This window comes from Mobula hypostoma, chromosome 6, assembly GCF_963921235.1.
Source record: "Mobula hypostoma chromosome 6, sMobHyp1.1, whole genome shotgun sequence".
NCBI lineage: Eukaryota > Metazoa > Chordata > Chondrichthyes > Myliobatiformes > Myliobatidae > Mobula > Mobula hypostoma.
This window is the reverse complement of record NC_086102.1, coordinates 117,043,721-117,068,864: the sequence shown is the minus strand read 5'-3', so window position 1 is coordinate 117,068,864 and position 25,144 is coordinate 117,043,721. Positions and strand designations below refer to the sequence as shown.

General features: G+C 42.0%; 1 protein-coding gene across 1 annotated transcript in view; it reads left to right on the top strand.

The window, feature by feature from the left end:
* fam117bb (family with sequence similarity 117 member Bb) overlaps positions 1–25,144 on the top strand; it is a 219,564-nt gene that overhangs the window by 115,831 nt on the left and 78,589 nt on the right. Inside the window, exon 4 of the mRNA XM_063051555.1 lies at positions 2,200–2,313. Within this exon, the coding sequence (XP_062907625.1) occupies positions 2,200–2,313 (114 nt within the window). The remainder of the gene's footprint in view (positions 1–2,199; positions 2,314–25,144) is intronic.

The window sequence follows — 25,144 nt, the reverse complement described above, 5'->3', positions numbered from 1 at the left end:
TCTATTGCAACACAGTCCACAATCAAATAAGCTAGCAGTGTTCCCAAGGTTCACATGAAGAATAGCTCCTTCAGTGAAGCGAATTGGGAGGCAGGTACTGAAATGACTATGGTAACTACATTTTTGGAATAAAATCTACTGGGGGGAAAATTGAAATTAAAGAAATTTGAATTCACTTTCTTTCTCAAAACAGTTCAAAGTCCACTTTTAATCAAAATACATATGTCACTATATATTATCATGAGATTCATTTTCTTGCAGACATTCACAGTAAATTGAAAGAAGCACAATAGAATCAATGAAAAATCTCACACGTCGGAGATGGACCAGCAACTAATGTGCAGAAGACAAACTGCAAAAATAAAATAATAAGAAGAAATAAATAAGAATTAAAAAATTGAAAACATGAGCTTGTAGAGTCCTTAAAAGTGAGTCCATATGTTGTGGGATCAGTTCAGCGTGAAGTTTTCCCCTTTGCTTCAGGAGCCTGATGGCTGAGGGGAAATGACTGTTGAGTAGTATGGGACTGAGGCTCCTATACCTCCTTCCTGATGGCAGCAATGAGACAAGATTATGGCCTGGATGGTGGGCATCATTGATAAATGCAGCTTTTCTGTGACGGCACTCCTTTTAAATGTGCTCAGTGGTTGGGGAGGGCTTTACCTGTGATAGACTGGGCAGTGCCTACTACTTTTTATAGTTTTTTTCTTGTTCAAATCAGTGGTGTTCCTGTGATGCAGCCAGTCACTATACTCTCCATTGCATATCTGTAGAAGTTCGTTAAAGTTTTAGATGACATGCTGAATCTTCACAAACTTCTAATAAAGTATAGGCGCTGCTGTGCCTTCTTTGTAAAGGCAGTTACATGCTGGTTTCCTCCTCCTCCTCCTGTAGTCAATAATCAGCTCTTTGGGTTTGCTGACATTGAGTGAGAGGTTATCGTCACACCATTCAGCCATATTTTCAATCTCTCTCCTATATGTTGATTGGCCACCACCTTGATTTGGCCCACAACAGTGGTGTCGTCAGCAACTTAAATATGGCATTGGACCTGTACTTAGCCATACAGTCTTATAAAGTGTAGAGCAGAGGACTAAGCACACAGTGTTGTGGTGCACCTGTGCTGATGGTAATTGTGGAAATGTTGCAGCCAATCCAAACTGACTGGGGTCTACAAGTGAATAACTCAAGGGTCCATTCACACAAGGAGGTATTGAGGCATAGGCCTTGGAACTTATCGATGAGTTCTGAGAGGATGGTAATATTGAATGCAGAGGTATAGTCAATTATATATGCATCTTCACTGTCCAGGTGTGGTAGAAATGGTTAAAACTAGTGTCTTGATGAGATACCTGACCATTCTGGAACAGATGTGCTTAAGACTGCTGATGCGTGTCAAGAAAAACCTTGGATGATAAGCGCGGTACCGGGAACTCCTAATTAATAAGTTACTAGACCTCTGGAACCTGGAGGGAGGATGCGTCTGAGGGTAAATTATGAGCCCTGATAACAGGGAACAAAGAGGACTGTTAGACTCACGCTGACAGAATAATTGACATGTCTTTTAAGCGATTGATCGTGTACTGACTGTGGAATGCCAAACAAAGTTATGTGAAGTTGTTTCTCTTGTATAAGTATGAGCTCTGTATAACCTAGAATTCAGAGTTCTGATGACAGTGGAGACTGCTGCAGACTCTCTATGATATCATGTTAATTAATTCTTAAAGTGAAACTCAAAGTTACTCTGAGTGTTCTTAGTTACTGTTTCCACGACAGAATCTGGTGACGAGGATGGGATTTCCATTAATGAGATTCGTAGAAAGGCTAACTAAGAGGGTCGAGTTAAATAGGGGACTGTCCTAGCTGAAATGGGGGTAGAGTCCGGATCGAAGTCACTCTGGTGTTCTTAGTGTTTCCACGACACCAGGTGTTCAGTTGATTTGTGTTTTGCAGACAAATTGATATGGACTTGGCTGCAGCGGGTATTAACATATTTATGGCCTAAGATATAAAGCATAATGATCATCAAGCAAGTTTGTTATTATTATTCTAACAAAGTCTGTAACTAGATTCAATTCTGTTTGGTTAATTTCTTAGAAGATTCTGCATTATTGCTTGTGTGTCCCTTCAGTTATTTCAATATTTTTTAAACTCCAGCACCAGATTCTTGTTCAATATTGCTGACTTTTTCTTTTCCAGATTGCAAAGTTACGTCAACAACTTCAACGCAGCAAACAGAGTAGTCGGCACCACAGAGATAAAGAGAGGCAATCTCCTTTCCATGGCAATCATGCGGCTATTAACCAGTCACAGGTAAGACTACAAAGGGCTTGGATATATCACATTAGCTGTATTCCCAGCATCAAATGTAAACTAAGATACTGATAGCAACTGAATGTCAAAAAAAATACTAAAAGCAGCTAAGTAAGGAGTCTGACTTTATTTGGGACCCTTTTAGTATTTCCAAAGTAAAGCAAAAAACTACAGGTGCTAGAAATCTGAAATTTGAAAAAAACGTGCTAGAAATGCTCAGCGGGTCAAATAGCATTTGTGATTAGAGAAACAGTTAATGTTTCAGCTCAGTGTTCTGATGAGGAATGATCAACTCAAATGTTCCTCTGTCCCTGGATGTTTTGTTTTTGAGTATTTCTATGGATTAGGCAATGAATATTAGTTATCCTATTTCTACTACTTGTTTTTAAGGTGCTTCATCTACTTTAAAAGTCCGCTCCCTCCCCCAGCACTTTATATCAATCACTTATAGATATTTAGCTTCTTAATTCCGCCACTAACTGGAAAATGCCCCTGGTTCGCCTCAGAATGAGTGCAAACATTGTAGGTATTGCACTGAGTAGATCCTTGAGCTTCAATGGTTGGATAATCCTGTATAAAAGCAAGTCACCATCTCCCATGCAGATGGAACAAGTGCAGCTCAAAGTAGAAGATATAACTGTTGACCTTGTATTTTAAGAAAAAATCGGTTTTTGACATTTTGAGGTGGAATTGGTGATTTCTGTGCTGTTTGTTCATGGGAATTGTATTAAACATATGTACTTGACTTTGACATACCTTCAATCAAGCATTCAGTCAACACATTCAAATTCAGTTAAGCATTGTTCTGTGAGGTTTTTTTCCCCCCATTTTCATTCATCGTAAATTTCCTACCTTGGAATAATGCCTGGATTGCTTCCTTTAAATTTCTAGGTTTCTGGGCAGCCAGTTCTGATGAAAATCAAAATACTGTCCTGTTTGAATATCTAATTTAAGTTCCAGTATTCATAAGATTAAGGAAATCATATGAATGAGTCATAGAACATAGAACAGTGAAGCACTGAAGCCCATGATGATGTGTCGATCTTAAAGCTAGTTTATGTTAAATACCCTTCTGTGTATTATCTATCTACCTATTTCCTTCATGTTAATGTGTACATCTAAAAGTGTTTTAGACTCCACCAAAGTACTGGCTTCTACTAATACCTCTGGTATTGTATTCCTGGTACATGTTACTCTATATGAGGGAAAAAAAACAAAAAAACTTGACCCTCGTGTCGCCTTTAAACATCCCCCCTCTCCTTAAAAGCATGTCCTTTAATGTTTGACATTTCTACATTGGGGAAAAATCCTGCCTGTCTACGCTATCCATGCCTTTCATGATTTTAGAAACCTTTATCAGGTGTCCCCTCAGTCCCTAATGCTGTAGGGAGACCAGCCCAAGTTTTCCCAATCTTTTCCTCTAGCTCATCCCCTGTAATCCAGTGAGCATCCTGGTAACCCTCTTCTGCACCCTCACCACAGCAGAGCAGAACTGCCTGCAATACCCAAACTGACTAAAATTTTATATAACTACAGCATGATTACCTTACTCTTATACTCAAATTTTACTTTCATAATTTTCTCTCCCCCAATTTAGTACCTTCTTGCAAAGTCTTGATTTCCCCCCCCCCCCCCCATTCATAACTATCTTAAATGGGGTATGCTCACTATTCCCAAAATGTTCACTGAAAGTATTCACCTACTATTAGGTCTGTCACCTAGCCTAGCTCACTTTCCAAAACCAGGTCTAATAAGTCTCTCCTCCAGTTGCACTCTCCACACACCTCTCTTAGATGCACTGAAGAAATCCTGCCACATCTGAGCTTCTTATATTAAGGGGATTCCAGTTAATACTGGGGAAATTAAAGCCCCGCACTATGGCAATCCTGTTGTTTCTGTATCTTTCCATAATCTATCTATGTATCTGTTACTCCACCTCCTAATAGCTATTGTATAACCCCATCAGCATAATTGGATCTGTCTTATTTTGCATTTCCACTTAGATTGGTTCTATAGATGAGGCTCTCCAATGTGTCCTCTGAGTACTCCCGTGACATTCTCTCACTGGTCAGTAGTTCAACTTTTCCACCTCTTTTATCCCCTCTATCACATCTAAAACAATGAAACCCCAGAACGTTGAGCTTCAAGTCCTGTCCCACAAATAACCTGATCATCGTAATTCCATGTACTGATCTAGGCTCCAAGTCCATCCTTCTCGTGTTAAAATAAACACACTTCAGGCCAACAGTTGTCTCTTGCTGTTTTTCCTTTCAGTCTTAATTGTCATACCATCTTTTTGCCCTCAATCCTACCACCTGTTGCTCTGCTACTGGTATTCCCATTACTCATCACTGTCACTTAAACCCTCTTGAGCAGCACTAGCAACCTCCCAGCAAGGATATGATTCCCCTCCAGCTCAGGGGCAAACTGTCTCGTTTGTACAGTCCCTACTAGCCCTGGAAGAGAGCCTAATGATCCATAAACAAGAAACTTCCCTCCTGCCCCAGCTGTTTAGTCATGTGTATTGAACTGTACTATGTATCTATTTCTCAGCTCATTAGCATGTGGCACAGTTGTAATCCTGAGATTATAACCCTGGAATTCCTGCTTTTTAACTTCCTAGTGAACTCTAAAATCTCTCTGTAGGACCTCTTCCCTACTCCTGCCCATGCCATTGGTACCTATATGGACCACAACTCCTGGCTGCTCACCCTCCACTCTCAGTATGTCTAATATTTGCTGAGAGATATTTTTGACCCTGACACCAGGGTGGCAACATAGAATCCTGGAATCACTGTTGACTCCTCTGTCATTGTCGCTCTGCTTGACTTCCATTCTTCCCTTGCTTGGTTCAGAGCCGGGCAACTGCTGCTGGCTTCTAAAGTTCAAAGTAAGTTCACTATCAAAGTACATATAGTTCACCATATACTACCCTGAGATGCATTTTCTTACAGGTATTCATAGTAGAACAGAGGAATACAATAGAATCAATGAAAAAACTACAAACAAACAAAGACTGACAACCAATGTGCAAAAGAAGAGAAACCATGCAGATAAATAATACTGAGAACATAAGTTGTAGAGGCCTTTGAAGTGAGTCTGTAGGTTGTGGAATAAGTTCAGAGTTGAGGTGAGTGAAGTTACCTGAAAGAACACACCCATCCCCCAACAGTGTCCAAAGAGGTGTGTGTACCTGCTACAGGGAATCACGCACCACTTGCCTGCCTTTTCATAGTGGTCACCCATCTAGCTTGCACCTGCTGTGTGAGCCCCTCACTAAAACTGTCTTCTTTGATACCTTTAGCCTCCCAGATGATCAAGAGTTGTAGCTGGATGCAGTTCCCCACAAATGTAGCTATATGACCACAAGATATAGGAGCAGAACAAGGCCATTTGGTCCAATTGAGCCTGCTTTGCCAATCCATCATGTCTGATTGATTATCCCATTCAACCTCTGCTTTATACCCAATAACTTGGTCTCCACAGCCATCTAAGACAATGAATTCCACATATTCACCACCTTCTGCTTACAGAAATTCCTCCTCACCTCTGTTTTAAAGGGATGACCATTTGGGAGAATGTGAGGTTCTCTTGACTTCCCAGATCTTGCAGGAGGAGCATTTCTTTTAAAAATAAGGGTTGTAAGAAAATCTCACGCCTGCTGAAGGAAATGCTTTAAGAGTCCATGCGTATTTGTCTGCATAAGCATAATTATTTCATAAGGTTAACTATCCAAACCACATTTATGAATCCTTTGGAAAAAGAACTTAAATACTTTACCACATATGTAAATGGTACAAGAAGTATTTACTGGAGTGCTTTCACTGGGGACTGCATGATTTGATTGGGGAAGTTGGGATTGGTCTCACTGGAGAAGCTGAGACTGTTTCCCCTCCCCCCTCCACTGAAGTAAAGAAGATTGACTAGTGATTGCCCAGAAGTAGAAGCAGGAATGCCAAGTGGTTCTGGAATGATGCCTGTAAGGATGGCAGAAAAAGTTGATTATAGATTTCGAGTGCAAATTGAATAGTTATATGAGGGAAAGTACTTAGCAGGACTACAGGGAATCAGAATCCTTTATTATCGCCAAGTATGTGGACACATACAGGGAATTTGATGCCGGTTTCCCTGAGCTCTCGCTGTACATAATCAAAAAGCAAACAAAACAATAGTGCAAATAATCGTGAACTATATACAATGAGGTATACCTGTGTATGTACAGGTGGACTTGGTTTATAATAGATTAAAATTCAAGTGTTCATAAGACTGATGGCGTACAGAAAGAAACTGTTCTTGTACCTATTTGTCCTGGCATGCAGTGATCTAAAGCACCTACCAGAAGGAAGGAGTTGAAACAGGTGATGTCCAGGGTGTGATGGGTCTACAATGATGCTGCTGAATGGGATTGATTTGAATATTCTGCCAAGCTCCAGCACTGACTCAAATGACCCCTGTACTATCCAAATCCCATTTCTGCGTTGGCATGGAGTAGGGCTGAGTAGTTGATTTAACAAAATAAATGGAACAGAGTAATACGTATGTGATATAGTGGATATTTATCCAGCCAGATGATAATACATTATAATCTGCACCCTTGTCAGATGAGCTGATTCACCATGCTAAGCATTTTTGATTTGACTTTAGGTGTTTGAAATGTTCCAAAACAAAAGACTACAGGTGTTGGATATCTGGTTAGGTGTACCCATGGCAAAAGGAAACAAGGTTATCACTTAAGGTTATTGAGTTTCATCAAAATTGGGAAGAACTGGGTTCTTTCCCATTTTGAATGGATGACTTCCATTGCTTTCATTTCTCTAGATCTGAGGGGAAAATGGTTTCAATTTTTGAAGACTTGAATTTAAATGTGTTGATATATTTTACTTTGGAGAGGGATCAATATTTCACTGTCATCAATGAACATAAATACAAATGATTGAAATATATCAAAACTCTTAAGCCTAGATTTTATTTCCTAGAATCTTTTCAAAAGCTGTGATCATGACCCTTCATATTAAACAAAGTTCAAAGTAAATTTTTTTATCGAAGTATATATTATGTCACCATACACCACTTTGTGATACTTTTTCTTGTGGGCATTCACAATAAATACAAAGAGACACAATAAAATCAATAAAAACTGCACACAAACAAAGACAGACAACAAATTGTAAATACTAAAATAGAGAAAAAATAAATAAATATCAAGAACATGAGTTGTAGAGTCCTTGAAAGTGAGTCAATAGGTTGTGGAACCAATTCAATGTTGAGGTGAGTGAAGGTATCTCCTCTGCTTCAAAAGCCTGGTGGTTAAGGGGAAATAACTGTTCCTGAATCTGGTGGTATGGGATTTGAGGCTCCTGTACCCTGATGGCACAAATGAGACAAGATTATGGCCTGAATGGTGGGGGCCCTTTCAGCGATCTGTGTAGATGTGCTCAGTAATGGGGAGGACTTTACCCATAATGAACTAGGCTGTATCACTATTTTTCGTAGGCTTTTACATTCCTCAACATTGGCGTTTCCAAACCAGGCTTTTACATTCCTCAACATTGGCGTTTCCAAACCAGGCTATAATGCAACTAGTCAGTATGCTCTCCATTGCTCATATATAGAAGTTTGTCAAAGCTTTAGATGATATGCCAAATCTTCACAAAGTTTTAAGAAAACAGAGGAGCTGCCGGGCCAACTTTGTAATGGTAGTTACATGCTGGATTCAGGACTGATTCTCTGAAATGATAACTCCGAATTTAAAGTTGCTGACCCTCGTCACCTCTGTTCCCTTGATGAGGATGCTCCTGGATCTCCAGTTTCCTCCAGTAATCAATAATTAGCTCTTTGGTTTTGCTGACAGAGAGTGAGAAGTTGTTGTTATGGCACCATTCAGCCATAGTTTCCGTCTCCCTCCTAAATGCTGATTCATCACCACCTTTAATTCTGCCGACAGTGGTGTCAGAATGAATATGGTACCTGCACACTAATTTAGGAGGTTGAAGTGATGAACTGCACATATATGTCAGATATACAAGCTTAGAGGGCTTTGTAAACACCAACATTGTTCTCTGTTACAAAGCTTTTGCATTGGAAGCCATTCAGGTTCATGTTGCAATTCACATTCTCAGTACATTATCATCACATTTTAGCATGTGGAAGTATGTAGTGGTCAGTCACAATTTCTTCACACATAACATCAAGGATAGAAGATTTGAGAACGTTCGCTTTTGTTAAAATTCACCATGTTAATTGCAATACTGACGACATTGTGCTCCAGAGACAATTTCTTGAATGCCAGTGCCTCTCTAAGAATGAAGCAATGTGTTGCTTGTGCAACTGGTGTAACTCCATCGTTCTCTGGCCACTATACTTATATGCCTGTCTTCCACTGCAGTCAGCCTTTTAGTGAAAACTCCAGTGATCCCATTGGAGTCTATATCCTATCACATACTCTACAGAAATCAGTTTCAACACCACTTGTATTTTGTGGCAGTTCTTCACAGCATATTAATTCTTATAGGCATAGCACAGTCGACCCTTTTAACTGTTTTGCAAACCAGCCTGGTATTTTCAATATCAATTAGGGTTCAATGTTTTCTGCAATAACAATAATAAGTCAGGTGATATCATTCGCAAAAGAATATCATTAATTTTTTCTGTAGTTACAATAATCATGCAAGACAGATTTGTATTATTGATGACATTCAATTATCACATTATTCATGATTGGTATCTGGCAATGCAATTGGGCAGAAAATATGAAGCTTTTTAATTTGCCTTCATGTGCTGTTATTATAAGTAGTTTTTTGTTGAAATACTACTACTTTGTCCCCATTTGAAAAATTCTACCGGTGTTTTAAGTTCAAGGGCTTGGTCTCAAGCTGATGAATTGTTTTGGTATTTTTCAGAATATCTTTGCTCAGAATTACACCATATAACCACTTGGGTTTGGGGCGTTCATTTTCCTGCATGGAATAAACCCAGGCTTAATGTGTATATTTGCATTTTCTGCTGAAAGTCAGAAGCTTGTTTGCCTTTTTCCCTTCATTGCTCACCCATTCTTTTATGAATGATCAAACTCTTATCTGATATACGTGCAGACAAATCAGTACCATTATAAGTAAACAACAGGAATTCTGCAAATGCTGGAAATTCAAGCAACACACATAAAAGTTGCTGGTGAACGCAGCAGGCCAGGCAGCATCTCTAGGAAGAGGTGCAGTCGACGTTTCAGGCCGAGACCCTTCGTCAGGACTAACTGAAGGTCAGGACTAACTGAAGGAAGAGTGAGTCATACCATATGTAATATATATATATGAAGAATGAGTGATACCATTATAAGTATTTGGAATTGAAAGGATATGAAAAAGTATTGAACAGGATTGAGGTACGGATTGTACATGAATCTGCAGATGTAGGAAAGGAAAGGTATGTTGCATCCGAAGTTTCTCTGGTTAGCGGACGATTTCCCTCCACGCCTCTCTGATGTAGTGGGAAATCGTGTATGAGGCAAGTTACAGCAGTGGTTTGCCATTGCCTTCTGCCGGGTGAGTTTCCAAAGAGATCACCAGCTCATAACCCAGCACAGATGGAAAGCGTGCAGGGGAGCCGGCTGGCTGGATTTGAACCCGACACCTATCGTCCCAAAGTCCGACGCTGATGCCACTACGCCACCAGCCAGGTCTGCAGATGTAGATCAAGGGATAAATGACATGCTGTTTTAAAGTAAAGAGACATCTCTATTGGGTAGGCACATTTATCAAAAGTATCTAAAATACTATTACACGCATTTAAAATATAGATTTGAACAATAAGTAGCCATTTAGGTAATACTGTCTTTTTGAACATTAAGGCTGAAATCTTAAGGTGTTGTAGCGGTTACTTTAAAACAAACCAAAACCGCTGAAAGATCAAGCCAGGAGATCAACATGCGCTTCCAAATAACAAAGTTCCAAAGTTGAAAAAAAGGTATGTTTGATCCTCTATTACAATCTAGCCAAGACGAACGATCTTGTAACAATGAAAAACTAATGAAACTAAATTAGCAATATAACGGTCTAATTGCGATATTCAGCGTTCCAATCAGTGACCTACTTTGCGTATTTAAGCGATATCAGATATAGCATTCTATACGTATTTAAATGGTTTCAATTAGTGTAGCTAAGTGGTTGAACTAAATTAGTTAAGTTAGCAATCTAGTTAGCGTCCAATAATGCCCCAATTAGCAGTCAATAAAAAAATTGTTCTTCATGGCTCAACCCCTCTCCACAAAACTAAACAACTAACTAACCACAAGCGTGAACACTTAACTATGCTTGCGTGCTTCTACCATTCCCCAAACCACATTACAGATTACCATGATAAGTGTGCCACAAAATACAATACAGACAGAAAATAGATACATGGCTGCTATACGTGTAATTGGATCGGGACTACAGAGCGTCGTGGGAGCTGAATTGTGAAGGAAGGCAGTTTTGTTAAAAACTTCTTGGAGTGCAAGAAGGGCGAGACTGCGCAGGCGCGTGACGTCAGCAGGACTGCGCGGAGAGTTTAAAAAGGCAGGTTGCTACCAACGGCTCTCCTTTGGATCGGGACTACAGAGCGTTGTGGGAGCTGAATTGTGAAGGAAGGCAGTTTTTTTAAAAACTTCTTGGAGTGCAAGAAGGGTGAGACTGCGCAGGCGCGTGACGTCAGCAGGACCACGCGGAGAGTTTAAAAAGGCGACCACCCTATACAGCGGGCAGCAGAGTGAGCGGTAGCAGAGTGTAGGGCTTTGGCTTCAACAGGCTTCGGCGAAAAACGGGAAAGAGGCAAGAGCGAAGCACCAACTCTTTTTTCTCTCCCCCCCCACCCCCCCCCACCCCTTTCGCGAATCGGCCCAGACAGACAGGAACAGCAGGGCTCTCACAGCTAACGGTTTAAAAAGTTTGTCTATTTGGCGAGGTAAGTGGGTGAGTAGATTTATTTTTCCTGTTTCATTCGTGTAGAATTAGATAGCATGCCTGCAGGGTTAGTGCTTTATTCAGGGTGTCAGATGTGGGAATCCTGGGAGACTTCCAGCCTCCCTGATGGCCACATCTGCGCCAGGTGCACCGAGTTGCAGCTCCTCAGAGACCGTGTTAGGGATCTGCAGCTGCAGCTTGATGACCTAGTGCTTATCAGGGAAAGTGAAGAGGTGATAGACAGGAGCTACAGGGAGGTAGTCATCCCTAGGCTACAGGAGTCAGAACACTGGGTCACTGTCAAGAGAGGGAAGGGAAATGCCCGGATAGTGGAGAGCACCCCTGTGGCTGTCCCCCTCAGCAACAAATATCTTGTTCTGGATGCTGTTGAGGGGGATGACCTGACGGGGGATGCCCACGGTGACCGGGTCTCTGGCAGAACCTGGCGCTGTTGTGCAGGAGAGAAGGAGGGTGAAGAGAAATGCGGTAGTCGTGGGGGATTCCATAGTCAGGGGAACAGACAGGAGATTCTGTGAGCCTGACAGAGATACCCGCATGGTGTGTTGCCTCCCAGGTGCCAGGGTACGGAATGTCTCGGATCGGGTCCTGAATATTCTAAAGGGGGAGGGTGAGCAGCCAGTTGTCTTGGTACACGTTGGTACTAATGACATAGATAGGACAAAGGAGGAGGTCCTGAAGAGAGATTTCCAGAAGTTAGGAAGGAAGCTGAGAAGCAGGACCTCCAGGGTAGTAATCTCGGGATTGCTACCTGTGCCACGTGCTAGAGGGCAAGAGTAGTCGGATCAGGCAGATGAATGCGTGGCTGAGAGACTGGTGTAGGGGGCAGGGCTTCAGATTCTTGGATAATTGGGATCTCTTCTGGGGGAAGTATGACCTGTTCAAAAAGGACAGGTTACACCTGAACCCGAAGGGGACCAATATCCTGGCGGGAAAGTTTAATAGAGCTGTTAGGGAGGGTTTAAACTAATTTGGCAGGGGGATGGGAACCGGAATGATAGAGCGGAGGAAGGGGAAAACAGAAATAAATCTAAGATAGTGAGCAGTAAAGATGTCAGGAAAGACAGGCAGGTGATGGGGCAAATGTGTAGCCATTGGGATGAGTTGCAGTGCAATAAAGTTGCAGTGAAATCAAAGCAAAAAGTATCAAATACTGGTCTTAAGGTGTTGTACTTAAATGCACGCAGCATAAGAAATAAGGTGGATGATCTTGTTGTACAGCTACAGATTGGCAGGAATGATATTGTGGCCATCACTGAGACCTGGCTAAAGGATGCATGTCTCTGGGAGCCGAACGTCCAAGGATACACGGTGTATCGGAAGGATAGGAAGGTAGGCAGAGGGGGAGGCGTGGCTTTATTGGTAAGAAATGATATTAAATCATTAGAGAGAGGTGATATAGGATCGGAAGGTGCAGAATCTTTATGGGTTGAGCTAAGGAATAGCAGGGGTAAAAGGACCCTGCTGGCAGTTATTTATAGGCCTCCAAACAGCTGCAGGGATGTGGACTACAAACTGGAAATAGAAAAGGCTTGTCAGAAGGGCAGTGTTATGATAATTGTGGGGGATTTTAACATGCGAGTAGATTGGAAAAATCAGGTCGGCACTGGATCTCAAGAGAGAGAATTTGTAGAATGTCTGCGAGATGGCTTTTTAGAACAGCTTGTTGTTGAGCCCACTAGGGGATCGGCTGTACTGGATTGGGTATTGTGTAATGAACCAGAGGTGATTGGAGAGATTGAGGTGAAGGAACCCTTAGGAGGCAGTGATCATAACATGATTGAGTTCACTGTGAAATTAGAAAAACAGAAGCCGAAATCTGATGTGTCGGTGTTTCAGTGGAGTAAAGGAAACTACAGTGGTATGAGAGAGGAACTGGCCAAAGTTGACTGGAAAGAGACACTGGCGGGAAAGACGGCAGAGCAGCAGTGGCTGGAGTTTATGCGAGAAATGAGGAATGTGCAAGACAGGTATATTCCAAAAAAGAAGAAATTTTCGAGTGGAAAAAGGATGCAACCGTGGTTGACAAGAGAAGTCAAAGCCAAAGTTAAAGCTAAGGAGAGGGCATACAAGGAAGCAAAAATTAGTGGGAAGACAGAGGATTGGGAAGTCTTTAAAACCTTACAAAAGGAAACCAAGAAGGTCATTAAGAGAGAAAAGATTAACTATGAAAGGAAACTAGCAAATAATATCAGAGGATACTAAAAGCTTTTTCAAGTATATAAAGAGTAAAAGACAGGTGAGAGTAGATATAGGACCGATAGAAAATGATACTGGAGAAATTGTAATGGGAGATGAGATGGCAGAGGAACTGAACAAGTATTTTGCATCAGTCTTCACTGAGGAAGACAGCAGGATACCAGACACTCAAGGGTGGCAGGGAAGAGAAGTGTGCGCAGTCACAATTATGACAGAGAAAGTACTCAGGAAGCTGAATAGGCTAAAGGTCGATAAATCTCCTGGACCAGATGGAATGCACCCTCGTGTTCTGAAGGAGGTAGCTGTGGAGATTGTGGAGGCATTAGCGATGATCTTTCAAAAGTCGATAGATTCTGGCATGGATCCGGAAGACTGGAAGATTGCAAATGTCACTCCGCTATTTAAGAAGGGGGCAAGGAAGCAGAAAGGAAACTATAGACCTGTTAGCTTGACGTCGGTGGTTGGGAAGTTGTTGGAGTCGATTGTCAAGGATGAGGTTACAGAGTACCTGGAGGCATATGACAAGATAGGCAGAACTCAGCATGGATTCCTTAAAGGAAAATCCTGCCTGACAATCCTATTACAATTTTTTGAGGAAATTACCAGTAGGCTAGACAAGGGAGATGCAGTGGATGTTGTATATTTGGATTTTCAGAAGGCCTTTGATAAGGTGCCACACATGAGGCTGCTTAACAAGATAAGAGCCCGTGGAATTACAGGAAAGTTACATACGTGGATAGAGCGTTGGCTGATTGGCAGGAAACAGAGAGTGGGAATAAAGGGATTCTATTCTGGTTGGCTGCCGGTTACCAGTGGTGTTCCACAGGGATCAGTGTTGGGACCGCTTCTTTTTACATTGTACATCAACGATTTGGATTATGGAATAGATGACTTTGTGGCTAAGTTTGCTGACGATACGAAGATAGGTGGAGGGGCCGGTAGTGCTGAGGAAACGGAGAGTCTGCAGAGAGACTTGGATAGATTGGAAGAATGGGCAGAGAAGTGGCAAATGAAGTACAATGTTGGAAAGTGTATGGTTATGCACTTTGGCAGAAAAAATAAACGGGCAGACTATTATTTAAATGGGGAAAGAATTCAAAGTTCTGAGATGCAACAGGACTTGGGAGTCCTCGTACAGGATTCCCTTAAAGTTAACCTCCAGGTTGAGTCGGTAGTGAAGAAGGCGAATGCAATGTTGGCATTCATTTCTAGAGGAATGGAGTATAGGAGCAGGGATGTGATGTTGAGGCTCTATAAGGTGCTGGTGAGACCTCACTTGGAGTACTGTGGGCAGTTTTGGTCTCCTTATTTAAGAAAGGATGTGCTGACGTTAGAGAGGGTACAGAGAAGATTCACTAGAATGATTCTGGGAATGAGAGGGTTAACATATGAGGAACGTTTGTCCGCTCTTGGACTGTATTCCTTGGAGTTTAGAAGAATGAGGGGAGACCTCATAGAAACATTTCGAATGTTAAAAGGCATGGACAGAGTGTATGTGGCAAAGTTGTTTCCCATGATGGGGGAGTCTAGTACGAGAGGGCATGACTTCAGGATTGAAGGGCGCCCTTTCAGAACAGAAATGCGAAAAAAAATTTTTAGTCAGAGGGTGGTGAATCTATGGAATTTGTTGCCACGGGCAGCAGTGGAGGCCAAGTCATTGGGTGTCTTTAAGGCAGAGAGTGATAGGTATCTGAGTAGCCAGGGCATCAAAGGTTATGGTGAGAAGGCGGGGCAGTGGGACTAAATAGGATAAAATGGATCAGCTCATGATAAAATGGCGGAGCAGACTCGATGGGCCGAATGGCCTACTTCTGCTCCTTTGTCTTATGGTCTTATGGTAAGGTGGTAATTCTGCTCTTTCTTGGTCTCTAACCATCAATTTTTCAATTCTGTGGAAAGGTACCTGACCTGAAATACTAACTTGTTCTTTGTTCCATTGATGCTACTTAACTGGCTGTGGCTGTGTCTCTGCAGCCTTTCCAGCATCTGCAGTTTTATTTGTTTTCCATTATATTGTGCGGCTATTGTGCTTTTAAGTTTTCTGCAACCTTATTCAAACTTGTTGCATAGTTTAAAAAAAAGACACAAGTGAGAAAATGTCAAATTTTGTGAAAGTTTAGTTTCAACACAAAGATCGTGCATGCTCATTATACCTAGAATGCTGAACCTAGACCCTAAAATATTGACTTTAAATTTGTATTTGAAGGTACAGAAGTTCAATGTAGGACCTGCTATTCTAGCAGCCAGTCTAGTGAATCTTCCCTGCACTCGCTTATGAAAAAGAAGATAAATTAAAATAAATAAGGTGGCAGATCCCCAAGGCCTGATTGAGTGGCAGTTGTGGGAAGTGACAGAGGAAATTGCAGAGATATTTGCTTCATTTTTAGCCAAGGGTGAAGTTTCAAAAGACTTGGAGTCTGACTAATGTTGGACAAGACAGGGGACTGCACGTCAGTAAGCCTGATATCAATGGTAGGTAATTTACTGGAGAGAATTCTCTGATTGATGGGCTTTACCAGATTTTTATAGTCAAGGACTGATTAAAAATCGTCAGCACTGCCTTGTGCAAAATCTTGTGTTACAATATTTTTTCTGGAAGTGGTAATCAAGAGAGTTGTGGATGTTAATTTCTATGGACTTCATCAAGATCTTTCATAATGTCTCACATGTAAGGCTGGTCTGGAAGGTCTGGCATGGGATCAAGGGAGAGCTAGCTACATAATTGGCTTGATGGCGGGATGCAGAGGGTGATGGTGGAAGATTGTTTCTTGACCAGCAGCTTCTGACTAGTGTGCCACAGGGATTGGTGCTGGGCTATTGTTGGGGGAAAAAAATAATAGGAACATGAGGGGCAACTTTTTCATCCATAGGGTGGTGTGTATATGGACTAAACTGCCAGAGGAAGTTGTGGAGGCTGGTACAATAACAGTATTAACATGGAAAGAAACATAGAGGGAGTTAGCCAAACACAGGCAAATGGTACTAGCTGGGGTAGGTATCTTGGTGAGCATGGATGAGTGGCAGTGAAGGGTCGGCCTGTTTCAATGTTGTATAACTCTAAATATAAGGCTCTTTTTTATCTTCAAATCTTTTGAGATTAAAACCAACATACCGGTTTCACACAAAATATTATACTATATCTGTATGTTAACTGTCAGTGAATTATGTACAATGTTGTCCAGGTTCCTTTGAAAATTGTTTCCCAATCTGTCATCACTTTGTACAGCAAATTAAATGCCCTTGCATTTTTCTTCATTATGTCCATCTGCCATGTTCTTCTCTAGTTGCTCAGCTTGTTTTTTCACAGCTTCCTCACAAATTTGAGGAACAGCGTTTCATATTTCAGTATGAACATCTCAAACTTCCAGTAACTTCTTCCCCTCTGTTCCTCAATCACAAACAAGAGAAAATCAGCAGATGCTGGAAATCCAGGCAACCACACAAAATGCTGGAGGAACTTAGCAGCCCTGGCAGCGTCTATGGAAAGGAGTTCAGTCGACATTTCAGGCCGAGGCCCTTCAGCAGGACTGGAGAAAAAAAGCTGAGGAGTAGATTTTAAAAGGTGGGGGAGGGGAGAGAGAAACACAAGGTGATAGCCATTTTAATTCCACTTCCCATTCCCATTCCGATATGTCTGTCCTTGGCCTCCTCCACTGTCGTGATGAGACCACACTTAGGATGGAGGAATAACACCCTATATTCTTTCTGGATAGCCTCCAACCTGATGGCATGAACATAGATTTCTCAAACTTCTGGTAATGCCCCCATCCCTTCACCATTCCTCATCCTTTTCTCTCTCTCACCTTGTCTCCTTGCCCACCCATCACCTCCCTCTGGTGTTCCTCTCCCCTTTTCTTTCTTCCATGGACTTTTGTCCTCTTCTATCAGACTCCCCCCTTCGCCAGCCCTGTATCTCTTTCATTAACTTCCCAGCTCTTTACTTTACCTCTCCCCCTTCAGGTTTCACCTATCATTTAGTGTTTCTGTCTCCCCTCCCCCAACCTTTTAAATCTACTCCTCAGCCCGAAAAATCAACTGTACTCTTTTCGACAGATGTTGCCTGGTCTGCTGAGTATTTTGTGTGTATTCCCCTCTGTTCCTTTTGCTTTTCTCTCTCTACTCATGATTCACCTGGTCCCTGTCACCCCATCTCTCTCCCCGCCACCTTCTCGATCTGTCTGTTCATCACCCACACATTCCTCCCAGTGGTTCCCCTCCCTTTATTTCATGCTCTGCTTTTCTGTCTTATCTGATTCCATCATCTTCATCCTTTGTCACTTCCACTTCTGACATCTTTCACATTCTCCTCTCCCTGTTAAACTTCACTAGTCATGAAGCTGCAGCAATTAAGGCAATTAAGCCTTCGGCTCATATGGGAGAATAAGGAGATGATAGATGGGAGCTACAGGAAGGTAGTCACCCCTAGGTTGCAGGAGGCAGATAACTGGATGACTGTCACGAGAAGGAAGGGAAATGCACATTCAGTGCAGAGTATCGTTGTGGTGGTTCCCTTCAATAATATGTATATCACTTTGGATACTGTTGAGGGGGACGACCCACCAGGGAGGAGCTGCAGTGACCAGGTCTCTGGTGCTGTAGCACAGAAGAGAAGAGTGGTGAAGACAGCTGCAGTGTTGATAGGACATTCCATATTCTGAGGAACAGAGATGACATTCTGTGGACACGATAGAGACACTCAGATGGTATGTTGCCTCCTAGGTGCCAGTTTTCGGGTTGTCTTGGATTGTGACCATGGCATTCTCAAGGGGGAGAGTAAGTAGCCAGAAGTCTTGGTACATATTGGCACCAATGACATAGGTAGGAAAAGTGGGGAGGTCCTGAGGAAAGATTTTAGGGAATTACGTAAAAAGCTGAAAAACGGGACTTCCAGGGATGTACTCTCTGGATTGCTGCCCATGCCACGCACCAGTAAGGGTACAATAGGGTGATGTAGCTGAGGAACTGGTGCAGGCAGCAGGGATTCAGATTTATGGATCATTGGGATCACTTCGGGGGAAGGTACAACCTGTACAAAAGGACGGGTTACACCTGAACCAGAGAGGGACCAATATCCTTGTGGGCAGGTTTGGAGGTTTTAGACTAATTTGGCAGGGTAATGGGAATCAGAGTGACAGTGCTGAGGATGAGGTAGTTGGTTAACAAGCCAAGGCAGTGTGCGGAGAGACTGCAAGCAAGGAAAGGCTGATGAGAGGATAAAATAGCAATCAACGGGTTGTATTGTGATGCATAAGGTGGACAAAATCGAAAGGGTGAATCCAGGACTAAAATGAGATGTATTTGAATGTGCACAGTATATAGGAAAAGGTAGATTAACTTCGTAGCACAGTTACAAATTGGCATGTATGACATTAATGGGCATCACTGAATCGTGACTGAAAGAAGATTATAGCTGGGAGCTTAATCTCTAAGGATGCACATTGTATTGAAAGGACAGGCGGGTAGGCAGAGGGGTAGTGTGGCTCTGTTGTTAAAAATGATATCAATTCATTTGAAAGAGATGACATAGAGACAAAGTGTTGAATCATTGTGGGTAGAGCTTAAAAACTGCAAGGGTAAAAAAAGACCCTGATGGGATTTTTATACAGACCCCCAAACAGTAGTAAAGATGTGGTCTACAAATTGCAGCAGGACATGCATAATACATGCCCAAAAGGGCAATGTTGCGATAGGCATGGGGGATTTCAATATGCAAATAGATTGGGGAAAAAAATCAGGTTGGTACTGGATCCCAAGAGGGGGATTTCTAGAATGCCCCATGACTATCGCAACATTGCCCTTTTGCCATGCAGTCCACTAGGGGATCAGCTGTTCAGGATTGGTTGTTCTGGAATGAACGGGGATTGATTACAGAGCTTAAGGTAAAGGAACCCTCAGGAAAGAGATCGTAATATGATAGAATTCACCCTGCAATTTGAAAAGGAGAAGCTGAAGTCAGATATATCAGTATTACAGTAGAGTAAAGGCAAGTACAATGGCATGAGAGTTGAGCTGGACAAAGTTGCTTGGAAAGGAACATTGGCAGGGATGATGGCAGAGCAGCAATGGCTGCAATTTCTGGAAGCAATTCGGAAGGCACAAAATATGTACATGCCAAAGAGGAAGACGTATTCTAAAGGCAAGATGACACAACTGTGGCTAACAAGAAAAGTCAAAGCCAACGTAAAGGCGAAAGAGCAGCCAACTAAAAATGGCATAAAGAAGGAAAAGATGGAATAAGAAGGTAACCTAGCTAATAATATTAAAGAGGATACCAGAAGTTTCTTAAGATATATAAAGTATAAAAGATAGTTGAGAGTACATATTAGCTGCTGGAAAATAATGTTAGAGAGGTAGTAACGGGGGATCAAGGAAATGGCAGACGGACTAAATAAGTATCTTGCATCCGACTTCACTGTGGAAGACACTAGCAGTACGCCAGAAGTTCATGTGTCAGGGGCAGAAGTGTGTGAAGTTGCTATTACTAGGGAGAAGACATTTGGGAAACTGAAAGGTCTGAAGGTTGATAAGTCACCTGGATCAGATGGTATACACCCCAGGGTTCTGAAAGAGGTGGCTGAAGAGATTGTGGAGGGATTAGTAGTGCTCTTTCAAGAATCAATTGATTCTAGCGTGGTTCCAAAGGAATGGGAAATTATAGGCCAGTTAGTCTGACGTCAAGATGTGGTTTTGGGGTGCTTGGAGGCATATGATAAAATAGTCCACAGTCAGCATGGGTTCCTTAAGGGAGTTGACTTACCTGACAAATCTGTTGGAAATCCATGAAGAAATAACAAGCAGAATAGATGAAGGAAAATTGGTGGATGTTTTGTACTTGGATTTTCAGAAGGCCTTTGACAAGGTGCCATATATGAGGCTACTTAACAAGGTATTACAGGAAAGATGCAAGCAGGGATAAGGCATTGACTGATTGGTAGGAGGCAAAGAGTGGGAATAAAGGGAGCCTTTTCTTGTTGGCTGCCAGTGATTAGTGGTGTTCCACAGTGGTCTGTATTGGGACCACTTCTTTCTGTATTATGTCAATGATGGATGACAGAATTGATGGCTTTGTGGCCCAAGTTTGTGGATGATACAAAGATGGGTGGAAAGGCAGGTAGTTTTGAGGAAGTAGAGAGGCTGCAGAAAGACTTAGACAGTTAGGAAAATGGGCAAAGAAGTGGCAGATGGAATACAGTGACAGGAAGAGTATGGTCATGCACTTTGGTAGGAGAAGTAAAAGGATTGAGTATTTTCTAAATGGAGAGAAAATTTTAAAAATTGAGGTGCAAGGAGACTTGGGAGTGCTTGTGCAGGATTCCCTTAAAGTTAAATTACAGGTTGAGTCATGGTGGGGAAGGTAAATGCGATGTTAGCGTTCATTTCAAGAGGACTAGAATATATAAACAAGGAAGTAATGTTGAGGCTTTATAGTGTACAGGTGATGCCTTACTTGGAGTACTGTGAGCAGTTTTGGGCCTCTTGTATAAGAAAGGATGTGCTGATATTGGAAACAGTTCAAAGGAGATTCAAGAAAATGATTCTGGGATTGAAAAGCTTGTAAAATGAGTGATGGAATTTGATGGAAAAATGCGGAGTGACTTCATTGAAATCTATCAAATGTTGAAAGACCTCGATAGAATGGATGTGGTGAGGATGTTTCCTCTGGTAGAGCAATCTAAGAGCAGAGAATAGAAGGGCATCCTTTTAGAATGGAGATGAGGAATTTCTTTAGGCAGAGAGTGGGGAATCTGTGGAATTCATTGCCACGGGTGGCTGCAGTGGCCAAGTCATTGGTTATATTTAAAGCGGGGGCTGATAAATTCTGGATAAGTCAGGGCATGGAAGCATATGGGGAGAAGGCAGTAGATTGGGACTGAGAGGGAAAATGGATTGGCCATGATGAAATGGCAGAGCAGACTCAGTGCGCCAAGTGGCTTAATTCTGCTCCTATATCTTATGGTCTTGTCTGCCTCTTCAACTGGGTTCACTGATCAACTGCCAGCTCTTGCTCCACCTCTTCCCTCTACATTTTGTATTATCTACTTCTCCTCTTTCTTTCAATCCAGGTGAAGGATCTTGACCTGAAACGTCTACTGTCCATTTCCTTTCATAAATGCTGCCTGATATGCTGAGTTCCTCCAGTGTTCATAACAAGAGTTTGTGCAGATGATGGAAATCCAAACTAACACACACAAAATGCTGGAGGAACTCAGCAGGTCAGGCAGTATCTATAGAGAGGAATAAACAGTTAATAATTTGATTCTCTTGTAGCCTATGCAGTTAAAAATTTGACGTGTTGTGCTTTCAGAGATGCTCTTCTGTACACCACTGTTGTAATGCATATTTAGTTGAATTACTATCAGACCATAAGACACAGGAGCATAATTAAGCCATTTAGCCCATCGAGCCTGCTCCGCCATTTCATCATGGCTGATTCAATTTTCCTCTTTGCTCCAATCTCCTACCTTCTCCCCGTATCTCTACACGCCCTGAGCAATCAAGAATCTATCAACCTCTGCCTTACATAAAGACCTGGCCTCCACAGCTGGCTGTGGCAAAGGATTCCACAGATTCACCATCCTCTGGCTAAAGAAACTTCTCCCCATCTCTGTTCTAATAGCTCACTCCTCTGGTCTGAGGCTGTGTCCTCTGGTCTTAGACTCTCCCAATATAAGGAACATCCTTTCCACTCCCGCTCTATCAAAGCCTTTCACCTTTTAATAGGTTTCAATGAGGTCACCCCACATTCTTCTGAATTCTAGTGAATACAGGCCCAGAGCTATCAGATACTCTTCACATGAAAGGCCATTCAATCAAGGAATCATTTTCATGAACCTCCTTTGAACCCTCTGCAGTTTCAGCTCATCCTTTCTAAGATAAGGGGCCCAAACCTGCTCACAATAGTCCAAGTGAGGCCTCACCGGTGCTTTATAAAGTTTCAACATTACATCCTTTCTTTTATACTCTAGTCCTCTGGAAATTAATGCTAACATTGCATTTGCCTTCCACACCACATAATCTGCAATGTTAGCTTTTAGGGAATCCTGCACAAGGACTCCCAAGTCCCTTTGCATCTCAGATTTTTGTATTTTCTCTGCATTTAGGAAATGGTAAACACGTTTATTTCTTCTACCAAAGTGCCTGACCATACACTTCCTGACACTGTATTCCATCTGCCACTTCTTTGCCCAGTCTCCTAATCTGTCTACGTCCTTCTGTAGCCTCTTTACTGCCTCAAAACTACCTGCCCCTCCACCTGTCTTTTTATCATCTACAAATTTTGCAATAAAGCCATCAATTCCATCATCCATATCATTGACATATAACATAAAAGAATCGGCCCCAACACAGATCCCTGTGGAATCTGCTAATCACCAGCAGCCAGTCAGAATAGACTCCCGTTATTCCCACTCTGCCTCCTGCCAATCAGTCACTGTTTTATCCATGCAGATTGGCATGATGATGTTGTAGACATCACTGAATCATTGCTGAAAGAAGATTATAGCTGGGAGCTTAATGTCCAAGGCCACACATTGTATCGAAAGGACAGGAAGGATGGCAGAGAGGGTGGCATTGCTTTGTTGGTTAAAAAAAAAATGAAATCACCTCATTAGAAAGAGGTGACATAAGGTCAGAAGGTGTTGAATCATTGTAGATAGAGCTGAGGAACTGCAAGGGTAAAATGTCACTGATGGGAATTACGTACAGACCCCAAACAATAGTAAGGATGTGGTCTACTAGTTACATTGGGAGATAGAAAATGCATGCCAAAAGGGCAAAGTTACAATAGTCATGGGTGATTTTAATATCCAAGTAGATTTGGAAAATTAAGTTGGTGCTGGATTCCAGGAGGTGGAATTTCTAGAATGCCTATGAGATGGCTTTTTAGAGCAGCTCATGACTGAGCCCACTAGAGGATCAGTTATTCTGGAATGGGTGTTGTGTAATGATCCAGAATTGATTAGAGAGCTTAAGGTAAGAGAACCCTTAGGCGCAAGTGATCATAATATGATTAAATTCACCCTGAATTTTGAGAAGGAGAAGTTAGTCAGATTTATCAGTTTTACAGTGGAGTAAAGCGAATTACAGAGTCATGAGAGAGGAGTTGGTCAGAACAGATTGGAAAAGAATACTGGCTGGGATGACAGCAGAGCTGCAATGGCTGGAATTTCTGGAACTTATTTGGAAGGCACAGGTTATATATGTTACAAAGAGAAAGAAGTATTCTAAAGGCAAGATGACACAAACGTGGCTAATAAAAGTCAAAATTAAAGAGAGGGCATACAATAGAGCAAAAATTAATGTGAAGTTAAAGGATTGGGAAACATTCAGATACCAACAGAGGGCAACTAAGAAGTGATTACGAAGGTAGAGTTGGAATACAAAAGTGAGCTAGTGAATAATATTAAAGAGGACATCAAAAATTTCTTCAGATACATAAAGTGTAAAAGATAAATGAGAGTAGATATCGGACCACTAGAAAACGCTGCTGGAGAGAATGCAAGGAAATGGTACATCAGTCCTCACTGTGGAAAACTGTAGTAGTATGCTGATTAAGTTCCAGGTGTCAGGGGTCATGAAGTGTGTGAAGTTATCTTGACCAGGGAAAAGGTTCTTGAGAAACTAAAAAGGTCTGAAAGTTGATAAGTCACCTAGACCCAATGCTGTATACACCAGGGCCCTGAAAGAGGTGGCCGAAGGTATTAGTAATAATATTTCAAGAGTCACTAGATTCTAAAGAAGCCACATTGATGAAGGTAGAGCAGTGGATGTAGTGTATATGGATTTCAGTAAGGCATTTGATGAGGTTCCCCATGCAAGGCTCATTCAGAAAGTAATGACGCATGGAATCCAAGGAGACCTAGCTTTGAGGATCCAGAATTGGCTTGCCCATAGAAAGCAAAGGGTGGTTGTGGATGGTTCATATTCTGTATGGGGGACGGTGAACAGCAGTGTCCTGCAGGGATCTGTTCTACGACCCCTCCTCTTTGTGATTTTTATAAATGACCTGGATGAGGAAGTAGAAGGGTGGGTTAATAAGTTTCCTGATGACACAAAAATTGGGGGTGTTGTCTATAGTCTGGAGGGTTGTCAGAGGTTACAACGCAACATTGATAGAATGCAGAACTGGGCAGAGAGGTGGTAGAGTTCAACCCAGATAAAGTGTAAAGTGGTTCATTTCAGTAGGTCAAATTTAAAGACTGAATATAATATTAATGGTAAGACTCTTGGTTGTGTGGAGGATCAGCGAGATCTTGGGGTCCATGTCCATAGGACACTCAAAGCTGCTACGCAGGTTGACAGTGTTGCTAAGAAGGTGTATGGAGTGTTGGCATTCATCAACGGTGGGATTGAGTTCAAGAGCCGTGAGGTAATGCTAGAGGTATATAAGACCTTGATCAGACCCCACTTGGAGTACTGTGTTCAGTTCTAGTCACCTCACTACAGGAAGGATGTGGATACTATAAGATGATGAGAGGCATTAATTGTGTTGATAGCCAGAGGCTTTTTCCCAGAGTTGAATTGGCTAACACAAGGGGGCATAGTTTTAAGGTGCTTGGAAGTAGATACAAAGAGGATGTCAGTTTTTCACATTGAGAGTGGTGGGTGCGTGGAATACATTGCCAGCAAAGGTGGTGGAGGCGGATAAAATAGGGTCTTTTAGGAAACTCTTAGATAAGTAC